The sequence below is a fragment of the Dendropsophus ebraccatus genome, chromosome 11 (assembly GCF_027789765.1).
Source record: "Dendropsophus ebraccatus isolate aDenEbr1 chromosome 11, aDenEbr1.pat, whole genome shotgun sequence".
Taxonomy (NCBI): domain Eukaryota; kingdom Metazoa; phylum Chordata; class Amphibia; order Anura; family Hylidae; genus Dendropsophus; species Dendropsophus ebraccatus.
Window position 1 is genome coordinate 61,778,086 of NC_091464.1, and position 24,716 is coordinate 61,802,801.

Consider the following 24,716-nt stretch of genomic DNA (forward strand, 5'->3'; position numbering starts at 1 on the left):
TTCCGGGCGGAGACAGCGGCCGCCTCATCCAATCAGAACAACGCGCGAGGAATAACATTAAAATCACGTGACTGAGGCCGCTGTCAGCGTGCTGGATGGGTGCTGTGCGCGCTTGGCGCTCTAGGTGGCGCTGTACTCATCAACATAAATATTTACTACTGAATATATACGTGTATCTGTGCACGTGTCTGATTTGCATAGTGTGAATCCTTTAGGTGTGTGCACGTGGTTCCTACCACTCATATTAGCCAGGATTCGGCTGAGGCTGTTATGGCGACCGGACAGGATACTGGTCGTGTGGGGAAATATGGCTGTGGTGTGCTGCTGCCTCACAGCTTAGGTTAGGGTTACACGACCAAGGATCGCCATGTGCAGCTGATATAACATAGATAATGAATGTAAATCGAGTCTGGGTGGCGGCCATTGGTGCTGTGTCTGTGGGGTGGTGTCTGGTCACCATTGTTGGTTCGGTGGGGTGGGGCTGCCATTGTTAGTGCTGTATTTGTGGGGTAGGTTGTAGCAGCTATTGTTGGTGCTGTGTCTGTGGGGTGTGGTGGCCATTGTTGGCGCTGTGTCTGTGGGGTGTGGTGGCCATTGTTGGTGCTGTGTCTGTGGGGTGTGGTGGCCATTGTTGGTGCTGTGTCTGTGGGGTGGGGCGTGGTGGCCATTGTTGGTCCTATGGGGTGTGGTGGCCTTTGTTGGCGCTGTGTCTGTGGGGTGTGGTGGCCATTGTTGGCGCTGTGTCTGTGGGGTGTGGTGGCCATTGTTGGTCCTATGGGGTGTGGTGGCCATTGTTGGCGCTGTGTCTGTGGGGTGTGGTGGCCATTGTTGGTCCTATGGGGTGTGGTGGCCATAGTTGGTGCTGTGTCTGTGGGGTGTGGTGGCCATTGCTGGCGCTGTGTCTGTTGGGTGTGGTGGCCATTGTTGGCGCTGTGTCTGTGGGGTGTGTTGGCCATTGTTGGTGCTGTGTCGGTGAGGTGGCCATTGTTGGTGCTGTGTCGGTGGGGTGTGGTGGCCATTGTTGGTGCTGTGTCTGTGGGGTGTGGTGGCCATTGTTGGCGCTGTGTCTATGGGGTGTGGTGGCCATTGTTGGCGCTGTGTCTGTGGGGTGTGGTGGCCATTGTTGGCGCTGTGTCTGTGGGGTGTGGTGGCCATTGTTGGGCCTATGGGGTGTGGTGGCCATTGTTGGCGCTGTGTCTGTGGGGTGTGGTGGCCATTGTTGGTGCTGTGTCTGTGGGGTGGGGCGTGGTGGCCATTGTTGGCGCTGTGTCTGTGGGGTGTGGTGGCCATTGTTGGTCCTATGGGGTGTGGTGGCCATTGTTGGCGCTGTGTCTGTGGGGTGTGGTGGCCATTGTTGGTCCTATGGGGTGTGGTGGCCATAGTTGGTGCTGTGTCTGTGGGGTGTGGTGGCCATTGCTGGCGCTGTGTCTGTTGGGTGTGGTGGCCATTGTTGGCGCTGTGTCTGTGGGGTGTGTTGGCCATTGTTGGTGCTGTGTCGGTGAGGTGGCCATTGTTGGTGCTGTGTCGGTGGGGTGTGGTGGCCATTGTTGGTGCTGTGTCTGTGGGGTGTGGTGGCCATTGTTGGCGCTGTGTCTGTGGGGTGTGGTGGCCATTGTTGGTCCTATGGGGTGTGGTGGCCATTGTTGGCGCTGTGTCTGTGGGGTGTGGTGGCCATTGTTGGCGCTGTGTCTGTGGGGTGTGGTGGCCATTGTTGGGCCTATGGGGTGTGGTGGCCATTGTTGGCGCTGTGTCTGTGGGGTGTGGTGGCCATTGTTGGTGCTGTGTCTGTGGGGTGGGGCGTGGTGGCCATTGTTGGCGCTGTGTCTGTGGGGTGTGGTGGCCATTGTTGGTCCTATGGGGTGTGGTGGCCATTGTTGGCGCTGTGTCTGTGGGGTGTGGTGGCCATTGTTGGTCCTATGGGGTGTGGTGGCCATAGTTGGTGCTGTGTCTGTGGGGTGTGGTGGCCATTGCTGGCGCTGTGTCTGTTGGGTGTGGTGGCCATTGTTGGCGCTGTGTCTGTGGGGTGTGTTGGCCATTGTTGGTGCTGTGTCGGTGAGGTGGCCATTGTTGGTGCTGTGTCGGTGGGGTGTGGTGGCCATTGTTGGTGCTGTGTCTGTGGGGTGTGGTGGCCATTGTTGGTGCTGTGTCTGTGGGGTGTGGTGGCCATTGTTGGTCCTATGGGGTGTGGTGGCCATTGTTGGCGCTGTGTCTGTGGGGTGTGGTGGCCATTGTTGGCGCTGTGTCTGTGGGGTGTGGTGGCCATTGTTGGGCCTATGGGGTGTGGTGGCCATTGTTGGCGCTGTGTCTGTGGGGTGTGGTGGCCATTGTTGGTTCTATGGGGTGTGGTGGCCATTGTTGGCGCTGTGTCTGTTGGGTGCGGTGGCCATTATTGGCGCTGTGTCTGTGGGGTGTGGTGGCCATTGTTGGTGCTGTGTCGGTGAGGTGGCCATTGTTGGTGCTGTGTCGGTGGGGTGGGGTGTGGTGGCCATTGTTGGTGCTGTGGGGTGTGGTGGCCATTGTTGGTGCTGTGTCGGTGGGGTGGGGTGTGGTGGCCATTGTTTGTGCTGTGGGGTGTGGTGGCCATTGTTGGCGCTGTGTCAGTGGGGTGTGGTGGCCATTGTTGGCGCTGTGTCTGTGGGGTGTGGTGGCCATTGTTGGTGCTGTGTCGATGGGGTGGGGTGTGGTGGCCATTGTTGGTGCTGTGTCTGTGGGGTGTTCCATGGAAATGAGTGAACGTTTTCAGGTTTTTCGCAATAGTGTTCGTTTGAGATTGTTAATCGTTAACGATTATGCAAACGATAATCGTCTGGTGGAATAGGGCCCTAAGAGAGAACTCTGGCTGTGGCTTGTCCCTCACAGAACAAAGGGGTCAACTGGTGATTTTCCATCATGCACGATCCCTATCTCCACTGACATCATCTGCACCATTGTATTTGTCACCATTTAGATTAGCGACCCAGACAAATCAGGAACCATGAAGTGCCATGTGGGCTTCTACAATTTGATCAAAATGTATGCCAACTAGGGATGCACGATGCACCGAAATATCGATACTACTATCGATATTTCGGGCAAAAATACGGTTCGGTACCAGGATTTCCTGATATCGAAAGCAGAGAACATGGCCGGCGGCTAACTGAGCGCTGGCCATGTTCTCTGGGTGCTGCCCCCTGGTGTCACCTCCTCCGTCCCTCCCCTCCCTCCGCTCACAGCAGTGATAAGCTATAGCCGGCACATAGCGATCGCATGTGCCGCCTATGTAGCTGTAGCTCACGCTGTCCCACTGACAGCAGCATCTGACCCGTTCCAGAAGCAGTGGGGGTCGGCTACTATGTGTAGCAGATCCCCTCCGCTAATGACTGCAGCCTGCCGCAGGGTGAGGGGGTCCTCGGGTGGAGGGACAGTCTTGTTGTAGTGATGACCCCCGGACACGCACACACCAGGGTCCCGCAGCTTTCCGGCAGCCTCAGAATGGAGGTCGGAGGTTATCCGTGCAGGGGATGATAAGGCATACATGTCTTGTATTGTGGTCTTTAACCCTATCGGCTCCTGTAATGATAGCCTCCTTTCTCCATTCTGCCGGCAAGGACTCCGGTGTGTGTGTCCAAGGTTCAACAGAGCAGGAAGACGGGCCAGGGCCATCCTGACAGCATTATGCCACCCCTCCCACCTCCCCTATATATGATCTCTCCTACCTGATAAAAGCAATTAAAATGGTAGGAACGGCAGCAGCCTCATAATGCAGGCTGTGCTACACTACTACAAGTCTTGCCACATGCAAGCCTTTACCTAAGAGGACGATAGAGCAAATTGTCAGAAAATGCATAATGGTATATAACAAAAAAATTCTAATTATATCACATGCAATACTGACAAAATACCACCTGCTAAGTCTATGTCCCCATGTAGTAGTGGAGGAAAAACTCTAGGGTATCGCCACCATATTATGGCTTCGTCAGGACGTGGTGGCGATACCCATGCAGTTTTTTCCTCCACTACTACATGGGGACATAGACTTAGCAGGTGGTATTTTGTCAGTATTGCATGTGATATCATTTGAATTTTTTTGTTATATACCATTATGCATTTTCTGACAATTTGCTCTATCGTCCTCTTAGGTAAAGGCTTGCATGTGGCAAGACTTGTAGTAGTGTAGCACAGCCTGCATTATGAGGCTACTGCCGTTCAGACCATTTTAATTGCTTTTATCATTTCTTTTGTAATGGTGCCGGCACACAGAGAGATTTATCTGACAGATTCTGGAAGCCAAAGCCAGGAATGGATTTGAAAAGAGGAGAAATCTTAGTCTTTCCTTTATGACCCGTCTCCTGTTTATAGTCTGTTTCTGGCTTTGGCTTCAAAAATCTGTCAGATAAATCTGTCTGTGTAAACGCACCATTAGCCGGCTTAATGAAGCTATTTTAATTACATTTCATTGGTGTGCACTGTGATTTATATATCCTATATTTCTGTCATTTTTTGTTTTGTTCCATTGGTATTAGTGTATAGGGTACACGGTAGCACCCTTTCTTATTATTGTGTATACCTGTGGGGCCCACTTTGTTCTTCTTTTTCTCTTTTTTTTTAACCTCTTCTACCTGACATGTTATTAAAGGGGTCTCCTCTGCTGGGGGCACCACAAGTCTCAGCAGATAATCAGTCCTGCTTGGGACACTAACATTCCCACCATAATGTTTCCTGTTTGGGGCACACTAACCTGTAGACATCTGGATCTTAACTAACAGAATATTACAAGCACCATCACTCCCAGCATTGTGAATACTTCCTGTCTGATGTACTACAACCCTCAGCAGAATCACCTCTCCAGTCTGCAGCAATACAGGGGGATTGACTATAGAGGGGGTGCTTACTACAGGGAGCTGACTATTCTGTGGGCTACCTACGAGAGGGATAGCTACATATAGGTTACTATATTTTTACTATGATTTTTGGTCACATCACACCCCCCAAAAAAATTCATTAAGTGATCAAAAGGTCACATATATACTAACATGATACCAAATAAAACTGCAGATCACAGTGCAGAAAATAATCCCGCACACCACAGCCATACAGGGCAAAACATGAAAGGTTAGAGTAGTCAGAGTAGGACAACTTTTAAGCTCTTTTATGTAAAAAAAATGTAAACTATTTCTAAGATAGTAAAATAAAATAAAAAGCCCATAACCTGATGTCACCATAATAGTGCAGACCTGAAGACCATAACAGCACAAAAACAGTTGGGGGTGTAGCTTTTTCTCATACTTGGGTATCGAATTGGTATCGAGTATCGAAATAAAAAATTAAGTATTGGTATTGAACTCAAAATTCTGGTATCGTGACATCACTAATACCAACTCCTGATGTTAGCCGAGACCAGTGTATAGCGTGTGGATGTGCAGCCATGTCTTTCTCTCTCCTTAGCAGTGGGCCATTCACATATCCGCAATATAGGGTCCGTGCATGGATTGTATACTGTGGACCAGACTTTCCATGAGAGTTTACTGCGGGGAAACTGAATAAGCTGGACTCCGCTCTATGCCAGGTTTCCGGGAAACTCAGATGAGTGAAATCCTTCCTTGATGTGGTCCAGACTTTAGAACTCCCACCATTTTCATTCATTATTTTTTATCTTAAAGCACGCCTCTTAGCGAATCCAGCCAGGCTCCCTTCCCTGCGCCTGAGGTGCCAGATCTACAGCAGGCGTAAATCATGATAAATGAGGTGAGCTCACCCATCAGGCGAGTGGAGGATGCAGCAGGCGTATGCCAGGGAGAAGGGGCAAATCTGCTTTTTTTCTGCTTTCCTTTAGTCTTTTAGCAGCACAAGTGAAGTACATGTGAACTGGTAAGACAGATGGAAATGTAATGACTAACATAAATGAATAAATAAATAACTATTAAGCCTGTAAACTCCCCTCTATAAAGGAGATCCCACCCCAAAGAGAAGTGTGTAATAAGTAATTTCATTCAATTTGTGTGCTGTTGTTGGGACTAAAAGAAAACAGGTGAAAAGAAGCTCCACGAAAATAAAAAACAATAGTTGGGCAGGGGGTATGGGAACATAATAAAGTATACTTACCGGTCGCCGCGCCCCAGTAGTTCTTACTGCGCTCGGACAAGTGACAAATGTCATTTCGGTCCACTTCCTGGTACGTCACAGCCCACTAATGGATTGCCTGCTCAGCCAGTCAGTGACTGCAGCAGTGTCCTGTCCCAGTCACTGATTGGCTGAGCGGGACGTGAAGACGATGGAAGCCCGAAAGCAAGCTGGAGCGGGGAGGAGGTGAAGTATGCGCTTCGGCAGCGGGGGATTAACGGGGCAGGCTGTTGACATACAGCGGGATGTGCATCCCATTGCGAGTCTGTCTGCCCATAGAGTGTACAGGGCAGGGATCCGCAGCGGGTCTCGCATCGAGAAAATCCGTTGCGGAAAATTGGGGGGGGGGCTTGGCCGCACTATAACACAGCTCCTGCTCAATACAGCAACTGGTAACCAGTTCTAACATCAAAACGGGTCCATCTGCACCACAAAGACCCCTTAAAACGCAAAGGATGGGCAAGAGAGGAAGACCTTTGGTGAAACAAAGAAAACTCACTGATTTCTACTTCTCTGTGGGCAGATCCGAATCCCAAGATGGATACCAAATGACCTGTGCAGCATGATTCTTCTGTATCTGGCCCGCCTGGGACATATTCCTCCTGCAGTCGCAGAAGCTATTCTCTACCTCCAAACTCGCCTCAGGTTCACCACCCAGGGGGTAGAGGACAATCTGATGCATATTGAAACTAAAATGGGGGAATATACCACTTCCCACAACAACCTTATTAATGCCCACTACAACCTGGAATCGGATGTCATTGCACTACGATCCAAAGTCGCAGACCTTGATGGCAGCTTGCACTGGTTGAATTTAGGAGCGTACTAATATCAGTACCCCCTTGATAAGGCCAGGATATGCAATTTTACCTACCTGCACCGTACCTATATGACTACACACATATATAGGCCTCTTGCTCAGAAGCTCATTTCTTACCTTGGAAAACTTCTGATATGGACACTAGAAAGAATGTTTTGTCTCAAGAACTATTTCCCTCAGAGACATGTTTATCAGCGTTCAAGGCCATTCTCAGAGGAAAGCTGCCTGTCTGTTACAGTGGGAATAATGTGAAAGTATCATTGCACAGAATGTATTGTTCTAACCTTTTTGAATAATAATAATGAATACTAATATAGATGCCATTGCGCATGACTGAATATCTAAATCACTAGCACCGCCTCATCTATGCCTTATTAGCATTTGTTACCACCCTATATTTTATCTGTCTATAAAATGTGATGACCATAATAAAACTTGGGCCATTTTCTCCAGGCTTATAATCATGATACATTGTCTTATCTGTGTCCATGACGTATAAGTAACGAGTGGGAACACTGCAGGTTTCACCTCTAGATATAATTAAAAAACCATCCTTTACCTGGGTTTTTGGCTTCTCTCCATAGAGAGAGGTCAACATATAAATTTAACCTTAACACCCCTAAAGATCTGAGCCGTTATATTCAAGACTTTATGAAAGGACAAGTGCCATGAAAAACTTTTTCCCAGTAATTGAAGGAGCTGCCTGGTGACGGTGACAACAGTAATCAGGTCTGTGTGAGTCAGGACACTTCCTGGTGGGGGGTGGAGGGGGGAAAAGACAGGGAAGGGAGGCAGATAGGTGATTGAAGCATATTACAGAGTTATATAACTTTGAAATGTGCTTCAATTACTGGGAAAAAGGTTTTCATGGCACTTGTCCTTTAAAGTCATGCTGTCCAACTGCACACCTCAAGATATAATTATTGATAGGGCAAACAGAGTGCCAAAACCCGGACACTTGTCTGAAGAGGTCCAGAGAGTAAGGCTGCATTCCCACATTCCGTGATCCTGACGGATCATGGACGTGGAATGCATGTACCGGAGTCCCCCCGCACCCGGACAGCATCTGTAATTCGATGCTGGGAGCGGGGGAGACTGTATTCATAAGCGCCGTGCTGTAATGAATCAGCCGCGCGGTGCTGTTACTACAGCGCGGCGCTTATGAATACAGTCTCCCCCGCTCCCAGCATCTAATTACAGATGCTGTCCGGGCGTGGGGGGACTCCGGTACCGGCATTCCAAGTCCGTGATATGTCAGGATCACGGAACGTGGGAATGCAGCCTTAGGACCCTACTACACAGGACGATTGTCATGCAAAAAACTTATATCATTCAAATTCAAACAATAATCATTTAGTATGGATGCAGGCAATGATCGAAAAATCATTCATGTGTCGATCGTATCTTTTGAGCAGAACCTAAAATTATTCTTAATCCTTTGCTAATCGTTCACTGTAATTCCACATTTGTTCAATCGTTCAGTGTAATTTCACATGGAGTAAACAATCGTAGTAAGGAGAGTAACTAACAACTGGCGATTCTTTGGGCGGATGGTGGATAAGGCATGAGAAATCTTATTGAATCAATGGAACAGGAGGTGCAAACTCCGCTTGAAATTCAGTGCCTATTCCATAGTGTGAACATACCCTTATGGTGCATTGTAGTAAAGGCCAACAGAGTTTAGCCTTAAAACTAACTTTGTTACCCCACTAACATTGCATATTTTTCTTTCGCAACACATGTAGTGTTTTCATCTGTTTTCGTGTTGTTATTTTAATTTTCAGTGCATCTCTATTTTACACAGTTTCATTCTAGTGTATTTGTGATATGGGATGACAAAAATAATAGAGGAACGCGGTTGTTATTTATTTGTTATACGGCAAAAAAAAAAATAATAATAAAAAGATAGAATTTTTACTTCTTTCAAATCAACTGGTGTCAAAAAGGTATACTGATTTGTAAATTACTTCTATTTAAAATGTAAATTTTCCAGTACTTATCAGCTGCTGTATGTCCTGCATGAATTGGTGTATTCTTTCCAGTATGACACAGTGCTCTCTGCTGCCACCTCTGTCCATGTCAGGAACTGTCCACAGCAAGAGAGGTTTTCTATGGGGATTTGCTACCGCTCTGTACAGTTCCTGAAATGGACAGAGGTGGCAGTAGAGAGCACTGTGTCCGACTGCAAAGAATAGTCTACTTACTGCAGGGCATACAGCAGTTGAAAGCTCCTGAATGGACTGAGATTTAGAAGTAAATTTAGAAGAAGTAAGCAAATTCATAGAGAAAAGATGAGGGCACTCACCACTTCACGTGATCTTCTTTTTATTTCATCTCTTTGCGTGTATTAAAATTACTGGGCATTCCGGGCTTCAGCGTGGACGCCAGACACCCACCGGATCGGGTAACAGCTGTTTCACGCGCATGCGCGCTTCTACAGGTCTGTAGAAGCGCGCATGTGCGTGAAACAGCTGTTACCCGATCTGGTGGGTGTCTGGCGTCCACGTTAAAGCCCGGAATGCCCAGTAATTTTTTTATGCACGCAAAGAGATTAAATAATAGATCACATGAAGTGGTGAGTGCCCTCATCTTTTCTCTATGAATTTGCTAAGTTTAGATACATCTAGTATCGTAGTGAGCACCAACCAGTGATCACCATCTAAATCTCTATTCATCTGTGGGATCCTAATACGTGAAGCCTAAGTTCAGCAGTGGCGGTGGCTATTTGTCTTTTCAACTGTTTAGAAGAAGTAAATTAAAAATCTATATAAATTAATGATACCAGTTGACTTGAAAGTTTTTGTTTTTTTCCATCGGAGTACCCTTTTAACAAGAAGTATCCCTATTTAAAATAGACCACCCCAAAGGCCGTGTATTCTGAAAATTCAACATCAAACCTACAGCGGCTAATAAATGTTGCATGTGAACTCCATGGGGCTGCATTACATACCTGATCGAGAGGAATCAGACTCGGATGTAGAGACAGACTGAGTAGAATCAGTGGCATCCATAGCAAAAATGGCATGCCTGATCCATCTACATAGAGTGGGCTCAGGAGATTTCAAGCCCCTATTCCTGCCAGAAAATTGGTTTAGGATTCTACTCTTTTAAAATCCTTGGTCTCAGAGTCGCACACAGAGTCGCACACTTGTACACATGTAAAAAAAAAATGTGCAAATACACTGCATAACAATATTATACATTTTGTGCAGTTGAAACTGGCACTTCTAGAAATGTTCTTTGGACTGAAAAACAAAATAAATCTTATTTAGGGTGGCTTTACACGTACCGTATCGCTGCGTTCTTATCGCTGCGTGTTTGGTGCGATTTTTACATGCGAGTTTTGAATTTCACATGATTTTCATGTGAAAATCAAAACTCGCATGTAAAAAAAAAATCGCACCAAAAACGCAGCGATAAATACGCAGCATTAAATACGCAGCGATACGGTACGTGTGAAGGCACCCTTAAAAAGAAAAAAATGACAAAGGATGAAGTGCAAGCTTGAAAAAGGAAAGAAAAGTTGCAAATGATAAAGTTCACCCATAGTGTAACACTGAACACCTAAACCAGACCTGTACAAACTTCAAAGGACTCCAATACACATCTCCTTATCTGAGCTGAGGAAGGGGGCTGGGCAAAAGGATAATCTTTTTGCCCCCCACCAGTTATCCCATTATTCATCCATGAGACACCTCATTTGCCTTATAATCTGGTGAACTGTTTAGGAAACCCAACTTTACATTATCATGGGGGCAGCCTTCTTGCCTGATCTGTGATATCAGCATGCACCATTGTCAGGTATGGAGGTAAAGGTATGGCCCTCATAAGAGAAACATTTCAATCTACAATGTATACTAACACGTGATTTTTATTACAATATATAATTCTTAACAAACTGCTTCAGATATATTATATATATATATATATATATATATATATATATATATATTTATTAGTAGCTCGTAACTGCTTCTGCAAGGCAAGCCTTCACATGGAAGATTAATGGTTCCTGTCCTGGACAAAGAGTGGTATGCTGGTGGTTTGCAGAGGAAGCTAGAGGAAGTCACGTCCAGAAGATATGTGAAGATAGAAAACGTTACTACTACAAGAGTCTAACGGCCTAAGCTACGCAGTAGAAAATGCATAAATGAATAGAAATTGGTGTAATCCAATTAGATCAAAGAGGATTGTAATAATGTCATATTGTAACCACCCCTATATTCTACCGTATAAATGTATGGATCAAGGAAGTAATAAAAGAAGTGTATATGGAACTTGGACCAAACTGGTTGTTGGTGTGATTTCCTGACGGCCGACACTTCCCTATTTTCCAATCTGGACATAGGCAGTTAGTTGAAGCGTGGCAGACTAAATTACCCTAATTACCTCATACCTCCCTGCCACGACACCATGAACATGGGCAACAATGGCCAGCAGTTGTCCAAATGACATGATTGGGAAATGTGACCTCCTCCAGTGCCTGAGGTATCATAATATTGCAAAAAAGACATTTAAGAAACACAGGAACAGCCAGATATCCCTCCGGGAAGGACCCAGGGCCGTATTTGCCACTAGGCACCCGTGGTCCGATGCCTTGGGGCGACGGCCAGCGGGGGGCAGCATCTGCAGGGATCTATATAAATATAATATAAATTTTATATATATATTATATAATATAAATATTATTAACCCCCGCCGCGCTGGGTACCGGGCCAGTGGTGCCTAGTCCGCGGCCGGTGGGGGGGGGGGGGGTCGTGCAGCCCTGGGGCGTCCGGGGTCAGCTCCTTCCGCAACAGACTGCCTCTATTCACAGGCCAGAAGCTCACCCCTGCAGCCCCGCGGTGCCCGAACGTCTTCTTGCTCGGCGCAATGACGTCACGTGCGCTGCAGCAGGAGAGAAGTTCAGGACCGCGGGGCTGCAGGGGTGAGCTTCCACCCCGGACGCCCCGAAGCTGCTTTGGGGGGACCTGCCCAGTCTGCCTCTTCCCCCCCAAGATTCTCCCTCTGCCTGTCCCCCATCTGCTCCCCCTTCCTGTGCCCCCATCTGCTCCCCCTGCCCCCCAGCTGCTCCCCTGCCTCCAGCTTCTCCGATTCCCCCCAGCTGCTCCCTCTTCTCCCCCTGCCCCCCATCTTCTCCCCCTTCCACCCCCCCCTTCCACCCCAGCTGCCCCCATCCTCTCCCTGCCCCCCAGATGTTCCCCCTGCCTCCCCAGCTGCCTCCCTTCCCTAGTCCCCCCCCAGCTGCCAGCCTGCAGACTAGTTGTGGTCGGAGAAGTCTTCATGATGGCTGCCAGATGGAGAAGAAAGCAAAAAGTGAGCAACGCCAATCGGAGAAGACGTCACCTGTGAGTCATTAGCAACTGCACTGTAATCACCTCTATAGTGTGCAGAGCCTGTGTACCATTGGTGTCTAATGGCCCTATTCCACGGGCCGTCTAGAGGAGCAAACGAGCGCTCTCAGCGCTTGTTTGCTCCTCGTTTCCCGCTCGCTGCCGCCGCTATTCAGCGTGGCTGCAGCGAGCGGGTGAGTGCGGGAGGGGCGGCGGGGAGCTGCCCGGGTGATTGCTAATCGTCCGGGCAGCCCATAGGATATAGCAGCGTCTGCTGCTGATGCTCCTATTCAACAGAACGACGGCAGCAGATCGTTGCTGTATCAGTCGCTTGTTTTTCAACGTTAAAAAACAAGCGACTGCAACGATCAGCCGACAGGAACGATGTCGGCTGATCGTTGCACTCTATTCCACGGGACGATTATCGTCCGTAGCGGCCGATAACCGTTCCGTTTAACAGGGCCTTAAATGGGTCAGTGTATGGTTTGCGGTAGTGTACTGACACAGCCCCGCACACTACAGTACACTAGCACAAACTTTTAAACTTGGACCCAACTAAAAGAGCTGCAGGCACTACAACTTCCAGCATATCCTGAGGGCTGCAGACTGTCAGTAAATGCTGGGAGTTGTAGTGCCTGCAGCTGTTGTAGTTGGGCCCTAGGTGGCATAAAAGAATACATAGGGGATAAGGGTAGATGTTTTTGTTCTATCCCCTATCAGTTCTGCTGTTCTGGGGTCACTTCCCTGCACAGAGCACCCACAGATCTATGTATTCTTATATACCACAAAGCATCCAGTGTATAAAGCACCTAGGACCCAACTACAACAGCTGCAGGCACTACAACTCCCAGCATTTACTGACAGTCTGCAGCCCTCAGCATATGCTGGGAGTTGTAGTGCCTGCAGCTGTTGTAGTTGGGTCCTAGGTGCATTATACACTGGATGCTTTGTGGGAGATCAGAATACATAGATCTGTGGGGCTCAGTGCAGGGAAGTGACCCCAGAACATCACTAATAGGGGATAGAACAAAAACATCTCCCCCTATCCCCTATTAGTGCGGTTCTGGGGTCACTTCCCTACACTGAGCCCCCACAGATCTATGTATTCTGATCTCCCACAAAGCATCCAGTGTATAATCCACCTAGGACCCAACTACAGCAGCTGCAGGCACTACAACTCCCAGCATGTACTGACAGTCTGCAGCCCTCAGGATATGCTGGAAGTTGTAGTACAATAGTAGACAGATGTATTGCTGGACCTTCAGGGCTGATGGCTGCAATCTGTGGGTGACAACTACCAGGAGACTCTGCACACAGTGATTTATTAAAGGGTTGTCCACTGAGAAACTACAACTCCCAGCATACCCTGAGAGCTGTATAAATGTAGGGATTTGTCACAGATACAGATAAATCCAGGAGAGGAGCGGCTCAGCATGTCGTGTCTCACTTGTTCTATATTGGTGGGCCCCAGGGATCATTTCCTCTGGTGGGCCCCAGGTACCCAAGTCTGACACTGGATAGAAGGGGTCCCCAAACTAAGACGTCCCCGGCCTCCTTCCTTCCTCCATGACGTCTGTTTGATGACAATAGCGGGCATTAAACAGAGCGGCACACAAGTGCCAGGGTATATACCATGCATGTAACCTGCCAGTGCCGGGAGGGGGGGGGGGGGGAGGGAAACCACCAAAACCACCATATAAAGTGGCGCTATAAGTCAATGTAATGACAAGAGGAAAAACCAAGGCCAGGTGTCTATCCACAGACAGCTGTTTCAGGGTGTTGCCCCTCATCAATGTGGAGCAGGATTCTGGGAGACCAGCCAAGGATAACACTGTCAGATGCTGGTTAAAGCGCTCAATGCAGTAAAATCCTAGGGGCATTGCTCCCAGGGAAACATGAATATGCAAAAAAGAGCCTGTGAAGCCTCATTTAAGAGTCTCAAAAAATGAGTTATCATTATGTACACCTGCTAGCAGGCATAAATCATGGTGAAAATCTACACCAGCTCCGGAGCTCTGGATTTCTCTGACTGCCATGTGGCAGCCTTGGAATCACATTTACTGAAAATCTTGTTCCTCTTAGCTTGTGCTTTGCATTACCCTGCTTCTGCCATGTTATTATTTATTTATAAGACGTCCTCAATTCCAGAGCACTATACAGTAAATAGGGGTAACATTACATGAAGGCAAATGGCAGACTGGTACATGGAGGAAGAGGACCCTGCCCGCGAGGGCTTACAATCTATAAGGTACAGGGAGAGAGGCTGGAGGTAAAGTGCAGCCAGTCACAGTGTGATGCACACTTGTTATAGGTTGTAGCCTAGTTTAAAGAGATGTGTTTTCGGGTTACTTTTGAAGGGCTTAATGGTGGATGAAAGCCAGATGTGTCGGGGTAGCGAGTTCCAGAATATGGGGGAAGCTCAGGCAAAGCATTGGATGTGGTTGTGTGAGGTAAGAACAAGGGGGAGCGCAAAAGGAGGTCACTAGAGGATCGAAGGTTGCGTGAGGGGCAGTAGCGGGATATCAGGTCAGAGATGTGTAGAGGGGACAGGTTGTGGATGGCCTTGTACGTAATGGTCAACAATTTAAAGTGAACACGGGCAATGGGGAGCCAGTGGAGGGATTGGCAGAGGGGAGAGGCAGAAGTAAAGCGAGGAGAAAGGTGGATTAGTCGGGCAGCAGTGTTAAGGATAGACTGGAGGGGACCAAGGGAGTTAGATGGAAGGCCAGAGCGGAGGATGTTACAGTAAGCGGGGGATAATGAGAGCATGGACCAGCAGTTTTGTGGAGTCAGGGGTGAGAAAAGAGCGGATTCTGGAAATGTTTTTGAGGTGAAGGCGGCAGGAGGTGGTCAGGGCCTGAATGTGTGGTTTAAAACAGTGCTTCTTAAACTGTGAGGCGGGCCTCACCAGTGAGGCGCCCCCTAGTTGTTGGTGAGGCCCAGCTGGGGAGCCAGTTTTCACAAAAAAACTATGATCTGCACAGTCCTTTTGCTGTTTGCAAAAATCTCCATTTTAGCAACAATATTAATGTATTTTGTACTTGCTTTATTAGTATATAGAGCTTGGGAGATGGGTGAAAGGTAAACCTAGCATTATTTTCAGCTTTTAAATGGACTTCCACCACAGATAGTGAGGCCCAGGAGCCCTCTTGGTCCGTCTGGTGAGGCCCAGGCATTGCCTTGGTCTGTTGGGTGAGGCTCCAGTAGAAAAAGTTTGAGAAGCACTGGTTTAAAAGACAGGGCAAAATCAAAGGTGACCCCAAGGCAGTGGATTGGGGGACAGAGTGCAGCCACTGTGATTGACAGATTAGATGGCGAGGTGTTCTCTGTCATACACCCAATGCGGGTACTGGCAGCATTCTATTACTCTACAACTAGAGCAGTTAAAAACATTAGCAGGGCTCTGATTGGTTACTTTCAGTTCCTGTTGTTTTTTTTCTGTTAGATTGTTTGCTCTGTATTCAGTGCCTAATCATGGATCACTGAATCCAGAGGTAGGTAGAAATATATGAGGCATATATAGTGATCATATAATATTTGGCCCAACACCTCTTTTCTCTTGTTCTGTCGTTCAACCATTGTACACACACATTCGGAAAAAAAAAGTTTATTAAACCTTTATTGAACGTTTTACACAATTCCTGGTTGTGCAGATTCCATTTTTACAAACCCACAACCGGCAAAATTAGAAGAACCAGTAATCAGAATTACATTCATAATAAAACACAGTAAAGTTCACATTCTGGCTGAGAAATAAAACATAATTTCAGGGATGAAAAGTTAAATGTACAGGGCCTCACATATAGAGAACATGCGGCCTTGTTGCCCATAGCAACCAAGGCCCTAAAATGAAATCTGCATTGTGATTGGTTGCTATAAACAACAAGGCCATTTTATTCCCCTTGAGGGCATTTTTTTTCCTTTTTAAATAAAACTACAATCAAATCTAATCTATTTTCATATTCCGTATCTGCCTTATACTGGGATAAATTATCAAAAAAATAATTACTGCAAGAAATATTGGGGTCCCCAGCAAGTTAATGTTACTCTTTTTCTGATTATATAGAATCAAATAATAGATCCTAAATATGGAAAATTGAGACTACGTTGGAAATTGTAAACGTGTCCTATTAGATGGGGTAATTATTTGCCAGACTGGCCGATACTGCCCTGTGTAATGAGACCAGCTGATCAGGTACTTTTAACACGTCATAGTAGATGTGCAACCAATGGCTGATTGCATCAAAGGGCTGCATGGGCGATCCAGTAATTATTAGTCTGGCCCTTCCTACCTGACACTTGGGACATGTAAAGGCTCTATACACAAGTGCCAATCTACAAGACTGATGCTAGTTTCCTATGCGAGGTCTGGCCGCACAAATGGGCCCTGACTCTCAGAATGCTGGGAACTATACTTTCACAGTCATAGGGCTGCAGACCAAAATCTCTGAATTCTTTACATGCTGAGATTTGTAGTCCCATAACTACTGGCCAACAACTGGTTCCCCATGTCTGAAAGCTTTAATGCCATTGCCACTGTATTTGTCATATCTAGAGATGAGAAAATTTACAGTAAGTTTAAGGTTTTTGCATACCCGAACTTAATGTAAATTTGCTCATCTCGAGTGGTATTGATTATTGATCAGTGGAGTATTACAACAAAACATCTTATTAGCAGCTACATATTATCACCATGAATCTTAATTAGAGATGAGCGAACCTGGAGCATGCTCGAGTCGATCCGAACCCGAACGTTCGGCATTTGATTAGCGGTGAAAGCCCTAAGGCTATGTGGAAATCATGGATATAGTCAGTGGCTGTATCCATGTTTTCCAGACAACCTTAGAGCTTTATCCAAGTTCAGCAGCCCCAGCTAATCAAATGCCGAACGTTTGGGTTCGGATGGACTCAAACCCAAACCCGGTTCGCTCATCTCTAATCTTAATCTCTTTTGTATGTAATCTCTATTGTATGTAATAAATATACAGGAAGCCTGCGCATACATAGGTCATACTTCACATAGGTCATACCGCACATACATAGGTCATACCGCACATACATAGGTCATACTGCACATACATAGGTAATCTTGCTAACAATCTCTTTGGGCTTTTGTTCCTTCATTAATGTAAACATAGAAAGTCCTTACTGAAGTCTCTGCAGAGTAATCCGTGCAAACAAAATGAAACAAGCAGTATTAAAGAGGACCTGTCATTGGGTTTAGGTGTTTAAATTTAGTGCATTGTTGTATAGGGCTTCGAAGTCTGATGTCATGCATACCTTGCTTTTACAAATTGAGCCATTAATGCAGAGATAGAAATCTTTTTATTAATATGAAAATAATTCCAAAAACCCAGGGGGTATTCCCCCTGGATGAAAAAGCCCAGCTGTGTAGATCCCATGGCTTACGTGCAATGCCTGTGTTCACTTCTATCAGCTACCAGCTACTTGACTGATGTTCACTAGACTTTACTTTCATCTTAACCTACTGGGAGCTGAGCTTCTCCCATCAGCCTCAATAACTGGTCTGCGCTTGGGCTTTTAGCAGCTCAAACAAGATCTAGAGGCAGATGAGAGAATCCCAAAGAATTGTCATGGTTTGCAGAGCACTCACACAGGACTCTCATGAGACATAGATAAAAGTAAAGCCTAGTGAATGTCACCTAAACAGCTGGAGGTGGACAGAAGTAAGCACAGAGGCGATGCAGACAAGGGCTAAGATTTTCATAGCTGTCATATCCAGTGGGAACACCCCCTGGGGTTTTGGAGCTTATTTCCATATCACAGTACTAGAGGGCTCAATCTGTAAAAGCAAGGTATGCATGAAATTAGACGTAGATGCCACTTAGTTTAACCACCTAAAACCATGAGACAAGTCTGCTTAAAGTATAAGGGAAAGTTTTACATTGGCATAAGCGCAATACAGGCGCAACACTTAGCGCTACTGAACCACAGTTAGACCTGAAAAGTAGAGCGCAAAATGGAAGTCAGATTTGTGGCCTCGTCTGGGCTTCGGTAAACACAGTCAAACTTCTTATTAAAAGAACTTAAGGGGTTTTATCCACAAAGGGCACTTTATAATCTATCCATAGGATAGACGTGTCTGATCACTGGGGGTGGGGGGGGCACAATAAAAGGAATCCTACGTCCCTGTTTGATAGGCAGTGGTCAAGCATGTCCTTGATGAGGTCCCTGTGATCAGACCCTTGTCACCTATCCTGAATAGGAAAATCGTCTGAACCCACTTGTCCACCTGCCATAATACCCCATGGCTCATACATAGCCAGTGTCACGTTACCTAAAGTTATTATGAAAAATTAACTAATACGGCAGTAGGCAAGGAAAGAGTGGTCCAAGTAATGTCAAGCCTCCTCACACATTCTTTTTCACCCAAGATATATGTAATCTGAGTCAGACTATGGACATGCTACTTGATAACCAAGGACTATGTTACTGTGTAACCCCAGAGCAGCTGCAGCTGTTAAGCAATGCATGTCTAAAAATCTGACCTATTCAGACATAATTCAGTATTTAGCTTTAAAGGGGTTATCCAAGCTTAGAAAAACAAGGCCGCTTTCTTCCAGAAACAGCACCACCCCTGTCCTCAGGCTGGATGTGGGTTTTGCAATTCAGTTCCATTGAAGTGAACAGAACTGAATTGTAATACCACACATAACCTGAGAAGGAGCTGCAATGTTTTTGCGCAGAACTTTTTGACATTCTAATAAGCTATGAGAAAATTTAGGCTGCAATCTGATTGGTGGATATCAGCAACACTGACTTTATATGTTTTGTTTATATGAGTCTTCTTCAGCTATTTTGGGCTCCTCCCATACTATACATATATGTACTGTATAAGCCAACTTATCTTATATTAGAATATCTTAAATACAATATACTTACAACCTCACAGAGATTCCCTATGGAAGGAATATTTGTCCTATTTATATATATTTATACTGGATTTATGTGTATTTTATGTTCACCATCCTGTGTTGTATAGCGGCACTGTAAACAGTGATCATGCCCCGCCCCATGATCTGTACATGGCGACATTTTAACTTGACATGCTCTCCAGGAAGTCAGATTCCACGTTTTCTTCAAGATCCCTCAGGACCCGTGTAGTGTCTTCTACGGGGTATTCCACCAAGATGTCCAGATCATGAGAAGCCCCTAATCCCCTTCCCTTTGCTTTAAAAACAAAACTGAGAGTCCTAAAGAACGGCATGAGCTGCATGATTTTAGATATAGAACGGAGACTGAGAAGTGGGAATTCCCTCTTCAGATCTGAGCTTTCTGTCACGGTTTCCTGAAAATCAGAAGAAAATCTGCTTTATGCCTTATGCTTATAACAGAACAGTGAGTGCAGCTCTGGAGTAACTCAGTACAGGATGTAACTCAGGATCAGTAGAGGATAAGTAATGTAATGTATGTACACAGTGACCCCACCAGCAGAATAGTGAGTGCAGCTCCAGAGTATAATACAGGATGTAACTCAGGATCAGTACAGGATAAGTAATGTATGTACACAGTGACCCCACCAGCAGAATAGTGAGTGCAGCTCTGGAGTATAATACAAGATGTAACTCAGGATCAGTACAGGATAAGTAATGTAATGTATGTACACAGTGACCCCACCAGCAGAATAGTGAGTGCAGCTCTGGAGTATAATACAAGATGTAACTCAGGATCAGTACAGGATAAGTAATGTAATGTATGTACACAGTGACCTTATCAGCAGAATAGTGAGTGCAGCTCTGGAGTATAATACATGATGTAACTCAGGATCAGTACAGGATAAGTAATGTATGTATATAGTGACCTCACCAGCAGAATAGTGAGTGGAGCTCTGGAGTGGTGATTGCAGCTCCAATTAGTTTTGGGTGTGGTCCTGCTGTGTGAGGCTGTGCGAGTCTGCTGCTCCTGAGCTCCAGGCAAGCAAGATCTGCCCCTGGGCCTGCTCTCTCCTCCCCAGGGAGGGAGCAGGTTTTCAGGCATGAGCGAGCCAAGGAGAGCCCCAACTCCTGCCCCCCGAACCAGGTCCGTGGGGGGCAGAGGAATCCAGCGACCAACAGAGGGAATACCATCAGAGGTCCAAGGGCTGAGGCGTTCTACTAGGAGGTGCAGCGATGCTTCTCCAGCCGCCCCTGAACCAGAGGTAACAAAGGGTAGCCGCAAGGCTACAGCAAGTTGTGGAACTACAAGTGCCGGAAGTTCTGGAACAACTATGGAAACCAGCCAGGAAAATCTGTGCAGTGACACTCCTCCTGGAGCAAGGCTGTCTGCCCATGAAGGTGTGGAGGAAGATTGGGGGGCAGACCTATGGCCTACAGATTGCTGCAAGCCTCTGTGGGTATGAGGAAGCCAGGAACCAGCTGTACAAGCTCCAGGAGGAGGTATGTGCTGTAAAAGCATTGATGGACACTGTTATCAGCAAAAATGAAATGTCTGAAAGCTGACATCAAAAAGATAGTGAAAAAGAGAACTTTTGTTTTGGAGAACAGTGGTCTGTTTAAAGAGAAACTGCAGAATGACGATCGTTTTGCTCAAACAGAGAGAGAAAGGCAGAGAAGGCTGAGAGGGCTCCAGCCAGAGAGCCGGGTGGAGGAGGAAGGAGACGCTGCGGAGGTACGTGATGTTGAGCCGAATCCACCCAGGGGTCCGCAACAACAGACCCCATACAGTGGGCTCCCTGCAGGGCAAGCAGCATTGTCATCTAGCCGCGGTTCGGGGGATGAAAGCAACACCAGTTACCAGGGAGGGGCGCTGATGGCCCAGATCCAGCTCCTGGAGTCACCAGGGCGCCTCCAGGACTTCGTATTCGGAGATGAGTTACCAGAGGAGGCGCCTGGGAGAAAGACTAAGGTAAAGACCACCAAGCTTCAGGAGCAGGTAACATTTGTATATTCCCCCCTCCCTGTGCCCCCCGGACTGGCCTCAGGGTCAGCTCACTGTGTGAACCCCATATCTCAGCCCGGCCTGAGTTCTGTTGTGGACTCAGTGCAGGAGAATGGGGAGAGTATGGAGTCAAGTATGGCAGTAAGCTCCATCTCTGTTTGCAGTAGCAGAGGTGGAGCAGGTGAGGAACCGGCCGTAAGGTCGGACAGTGATATTGGCCCAGTGGCGGGCAGTGGTAGGAGAGATGGCCCAGCAGTGGGCAGTAACCTTAAAAACACTGGTGCATCAGCTCACTCCCTGCCGGGAGGGGGGAGCGGCTGTGTGCCGGAGTCAGCTGCGGGAGCTCCGGTGGCGCTTGGCGCTGGCACTGCTGTTCCTTTGGGGCAGCGGTGTCGTCGTCGAGATGCTGCAGGGGCTAAGATGCCTTCGCCTCCCAAGAGAAAGACTGGACTTAAGCCTTTATTTTGTATTGGAGTTGCTGGACCAGATCGTGCTGAGGACTCTAGTACTGATGAGGCAGAGGGTACCAGCAGAAATAGGGCAGGGGCTGCCTCTAAACAGTCCAGGCAGGCTGTTCGGTCCTTTCTTAAGGGATCGGTGGCCTGTCCTGTGGAGGTGGCTCCGGTCCTGGTACCCAATGACGCTGATGGTACAAAATCTCTTTCTGTCCCAGAACACACCGGTCCACCCAATGTGAATGGGGGAATTAATGTTGGGGGGAAGGCAGGAGTGAATGTGGGGAGGAATCTGTCTGGGGCTTTGGAGGGTGGTCGGGGCAGTGTGACATGTGGTATTGGTGTGGGTATGGATTATGTGGAGGAGGGTGGTGAAGGGGCACAGACTAGTGGTGGGAGCATAGGGCCTGGTCCAGTGGGGTGCCTTCCTCGTCCTCGGGCCCTGGGGATGGTGACTTGCATTGACGCGTCCTGCAGGCCTTAAAGAGAGGGGAGAGAACAATCAATGTAGAGGGTAGGGAGGTTGATCTGTCTTTCTTGATAGAAAGGCATGGCCTTGCAGCCTTCCGAGAGGAAAGGGGTAGGGAAACTGTGTGGTCTCTCCCAACAGCCGGGCCGGGCGGTGTCCGAAGGAATGTGGTCCGTCTGAGGTGGAGAGGCAGTGATACATGTCCCCCAAGATCTAAAGTTGTTGAGCTCCTGCTGAGGATGAGCTTCAAGGCAGCCGACATCTTTGCCTTGATACATCCCTTTGGTACCCCTGAATTCGATATCAGCTTTGTTCGGCCGGAGGGGCTTGAGCTTTTTTGGTCGAACTATGAGCTGGTAAAGGATGAGCCCGGCTGGCGAGACTTTGCCATTCAGGTGGTGTCTCGCCAAAATAACGTCAAGAGATTGACCGTTTTAACCCGTAACGAATCACTCTCTTGTATTGACATCATGACGTGGCTTGGCCGGTATGGAGAGGTGGTGGAAGTCCCAAAAAAGAACAGGGACGAATATGGCATCTGGTCAGGGGCTTGAACCTTTATGGTCAAACTTAGGTATTCAGGAAACACCGTTACCCATATATCATCTCCCACCTTCCTAGGAAGGGATCTAATCCAGGTCTTCTACCAGGGTCAGCCTAAGCTCTGTCACAGGTGCGGTGACCCCACACATTTCAGTGCTAGGTGCACGGTGATGAAGTGCTCATTGTGTGGGGAAATAGGCCATCTCGCTGCATCCTGTGTGGAGATTAGGTGTCACCTGTGTGGTGACTTAGGTCACCCATTCAGTCGCTGCTCTCGTTCCTTTGCCAATGCAGTTGTTACCCCGGTGGAGAAAGGTCGTGAGGAGGAATCTACTGGGGGGGCAGCTGACGGAGGTGAAGGAGTAAAAGAGCCAAGGAAGAAAAGTAAGCAAAAGACGCTAGCCCAACTGAGGCGTCGGGATAAGCGCCAAAGGGAGAGGGAGATGGGGGAGTCTCAGGAGCCTTGCGCAACTGATGTGACCTCTGATCTCATCCCTGAGGCCAATCTTACTGCTGAGGCTCTGAGAGACAGTGATCTGGATGAGGAGATTTGGAGGATTCGGAAAGAAGAAGGTGCCATCTCTTCACTGTCCTCCCATGGTGAGAGCGCGGATGAGGATAGTGGGAGATGGGTGGAGCACAAGCGGGGTACTAAAAAGAAGAAAAGGGGAGATGTAAGATCTTCTCCCACCCCCCAGATGCCAAAGGAAGGTACAACCATCCTCCCTCTGATTGGTCTCTCGAACCGGTTCCAAACCCTCCAAGATATTTCCTCCTCAGAGGTGCAGGAGGCACAGGGTGAGGTTACGGTTTGTGTGATGACGGGGGGGCCTGCAGGGGACGTCGAATCCTCTCTCCCTGGGGAACGTATTTCCTTTGGGGGGAGGATCTGCCCAGAGTCGGGGGACGAGGAAATTGTAAATAAAGGGGACATGGATACATCTGTTTCACTAAAGAGAGGTAAACCATCATCAGATGAGGAAGGTGGCGGGCAGGATGGTAAGGATAGTGGGAAAAAGAAAGCCGTCTAACTCAATCACCCATGATGGCGGCACCCTCTCCGTTGACGCTGGCTTCCATTAATGTAGCCAGCATTAAGTCAGATACGGCTAGATTTGCGGCCTATGATTATTTTGCCCACGTTAATGCTGACATTTTCTTTTTGCAGGAGACCAGGCTAACAGACATGTCATCTATATTTAAAGCCAGAAGGGAATGGAGGAATGGGCCCTCCTACTGGTCTCTTGCGGCTGAGCCGTATAGCGGGGTGGCGGTCCTTTTTGCCGCATCGGTAGAATGCCGACGGGTTATTGAGTTAGAGATGGGGAGGTGCCTGATTCTAGATGTCCTCATGAAGGGACAAGAACTTCGCCTTATTAACTTCTATGGTCCACAGTCCAAGTGGGATCGGAAGTGTCTCTTTATGAGGATCAAGCCCTATCTTTTTACAAGTCGGCAGGTGGTCTTTGGAGGGGACTTCAATGCTGTCACAAGGCCCAAGGATAGGGGAGGTTCCAGAGACAAGCTGACTTATGATGGCGTCGCCCTGAATAGTATAGCTAGTGAGGCTCGCCTGGTGGATGTTCACATCCGGCATACACCAGGCCATGCGGGATTCACCTATCATAGGGGTAGTTGTAGGTCCAGGATAGACAGGTTTTATTTAAAGGAGGAAGACGTCTCTTCAGCGGTGTCCGTTGTTGAGGTGGAGTTCTCCGACCACTGTTTAATTTTGTTTTCTCTGAATGTTACAGAGACCCCCCCGGATGGGTAGAGGCTACTGGAAGCTCAATTCGTCTCTCTTGGAAGAAGCGGAAATAAGACAGTCCTTTGAGGATTTTCTTCAGAGCCAGGTACCATTGCTGGGCCTTTGTAGCAGTAAGTCACAGTGGTGGGAGATGTTCAAAAAAAGGGTTGCGAGATTCTCTTGAGCCTCAGGAGTCTGGACAGGTATCGCCTGTACCAGGGCCTGAGGAAGAAACTTCAACGTCTTGTCTCGACTGGAGGTAGTCGTGATGATATCTCCAGAGTGAAAGCCTTGCTATTGAGGTGCCAGTATGATAGACACGCATCTTTGGTTTTTGAGAGGGATTATGGGA

General features: G+C 47.6%; 1 protein-coding gene across 1 annotated transcript in view; it reads right to left on the reverse strand.

The window, feature by feature from the left end:
• Positions 1 to 17,886: 17,886 nt before the first annotated feature.
• DOP1B (DOP1 leucine zipper like protein B) overlaps positions 17,887 to 24,716 on the reverse strand; it is a 99,277-nt gene continuing 92,447 nt past the window's right edge. Inside the window, exon 37 of the mRNA XM_069946294.1 lies at positions 17,887 to 19,561. Within this exon, the coding sequence (XP_069802395.1) occupies positions 19,310 to 19,561 (252 nt within the window). The 3' untranslated portion in view covers positions 17,887 to 19,309. The remainder of the gene's footprint in view (positions 19,562 to 24,716) is intronic.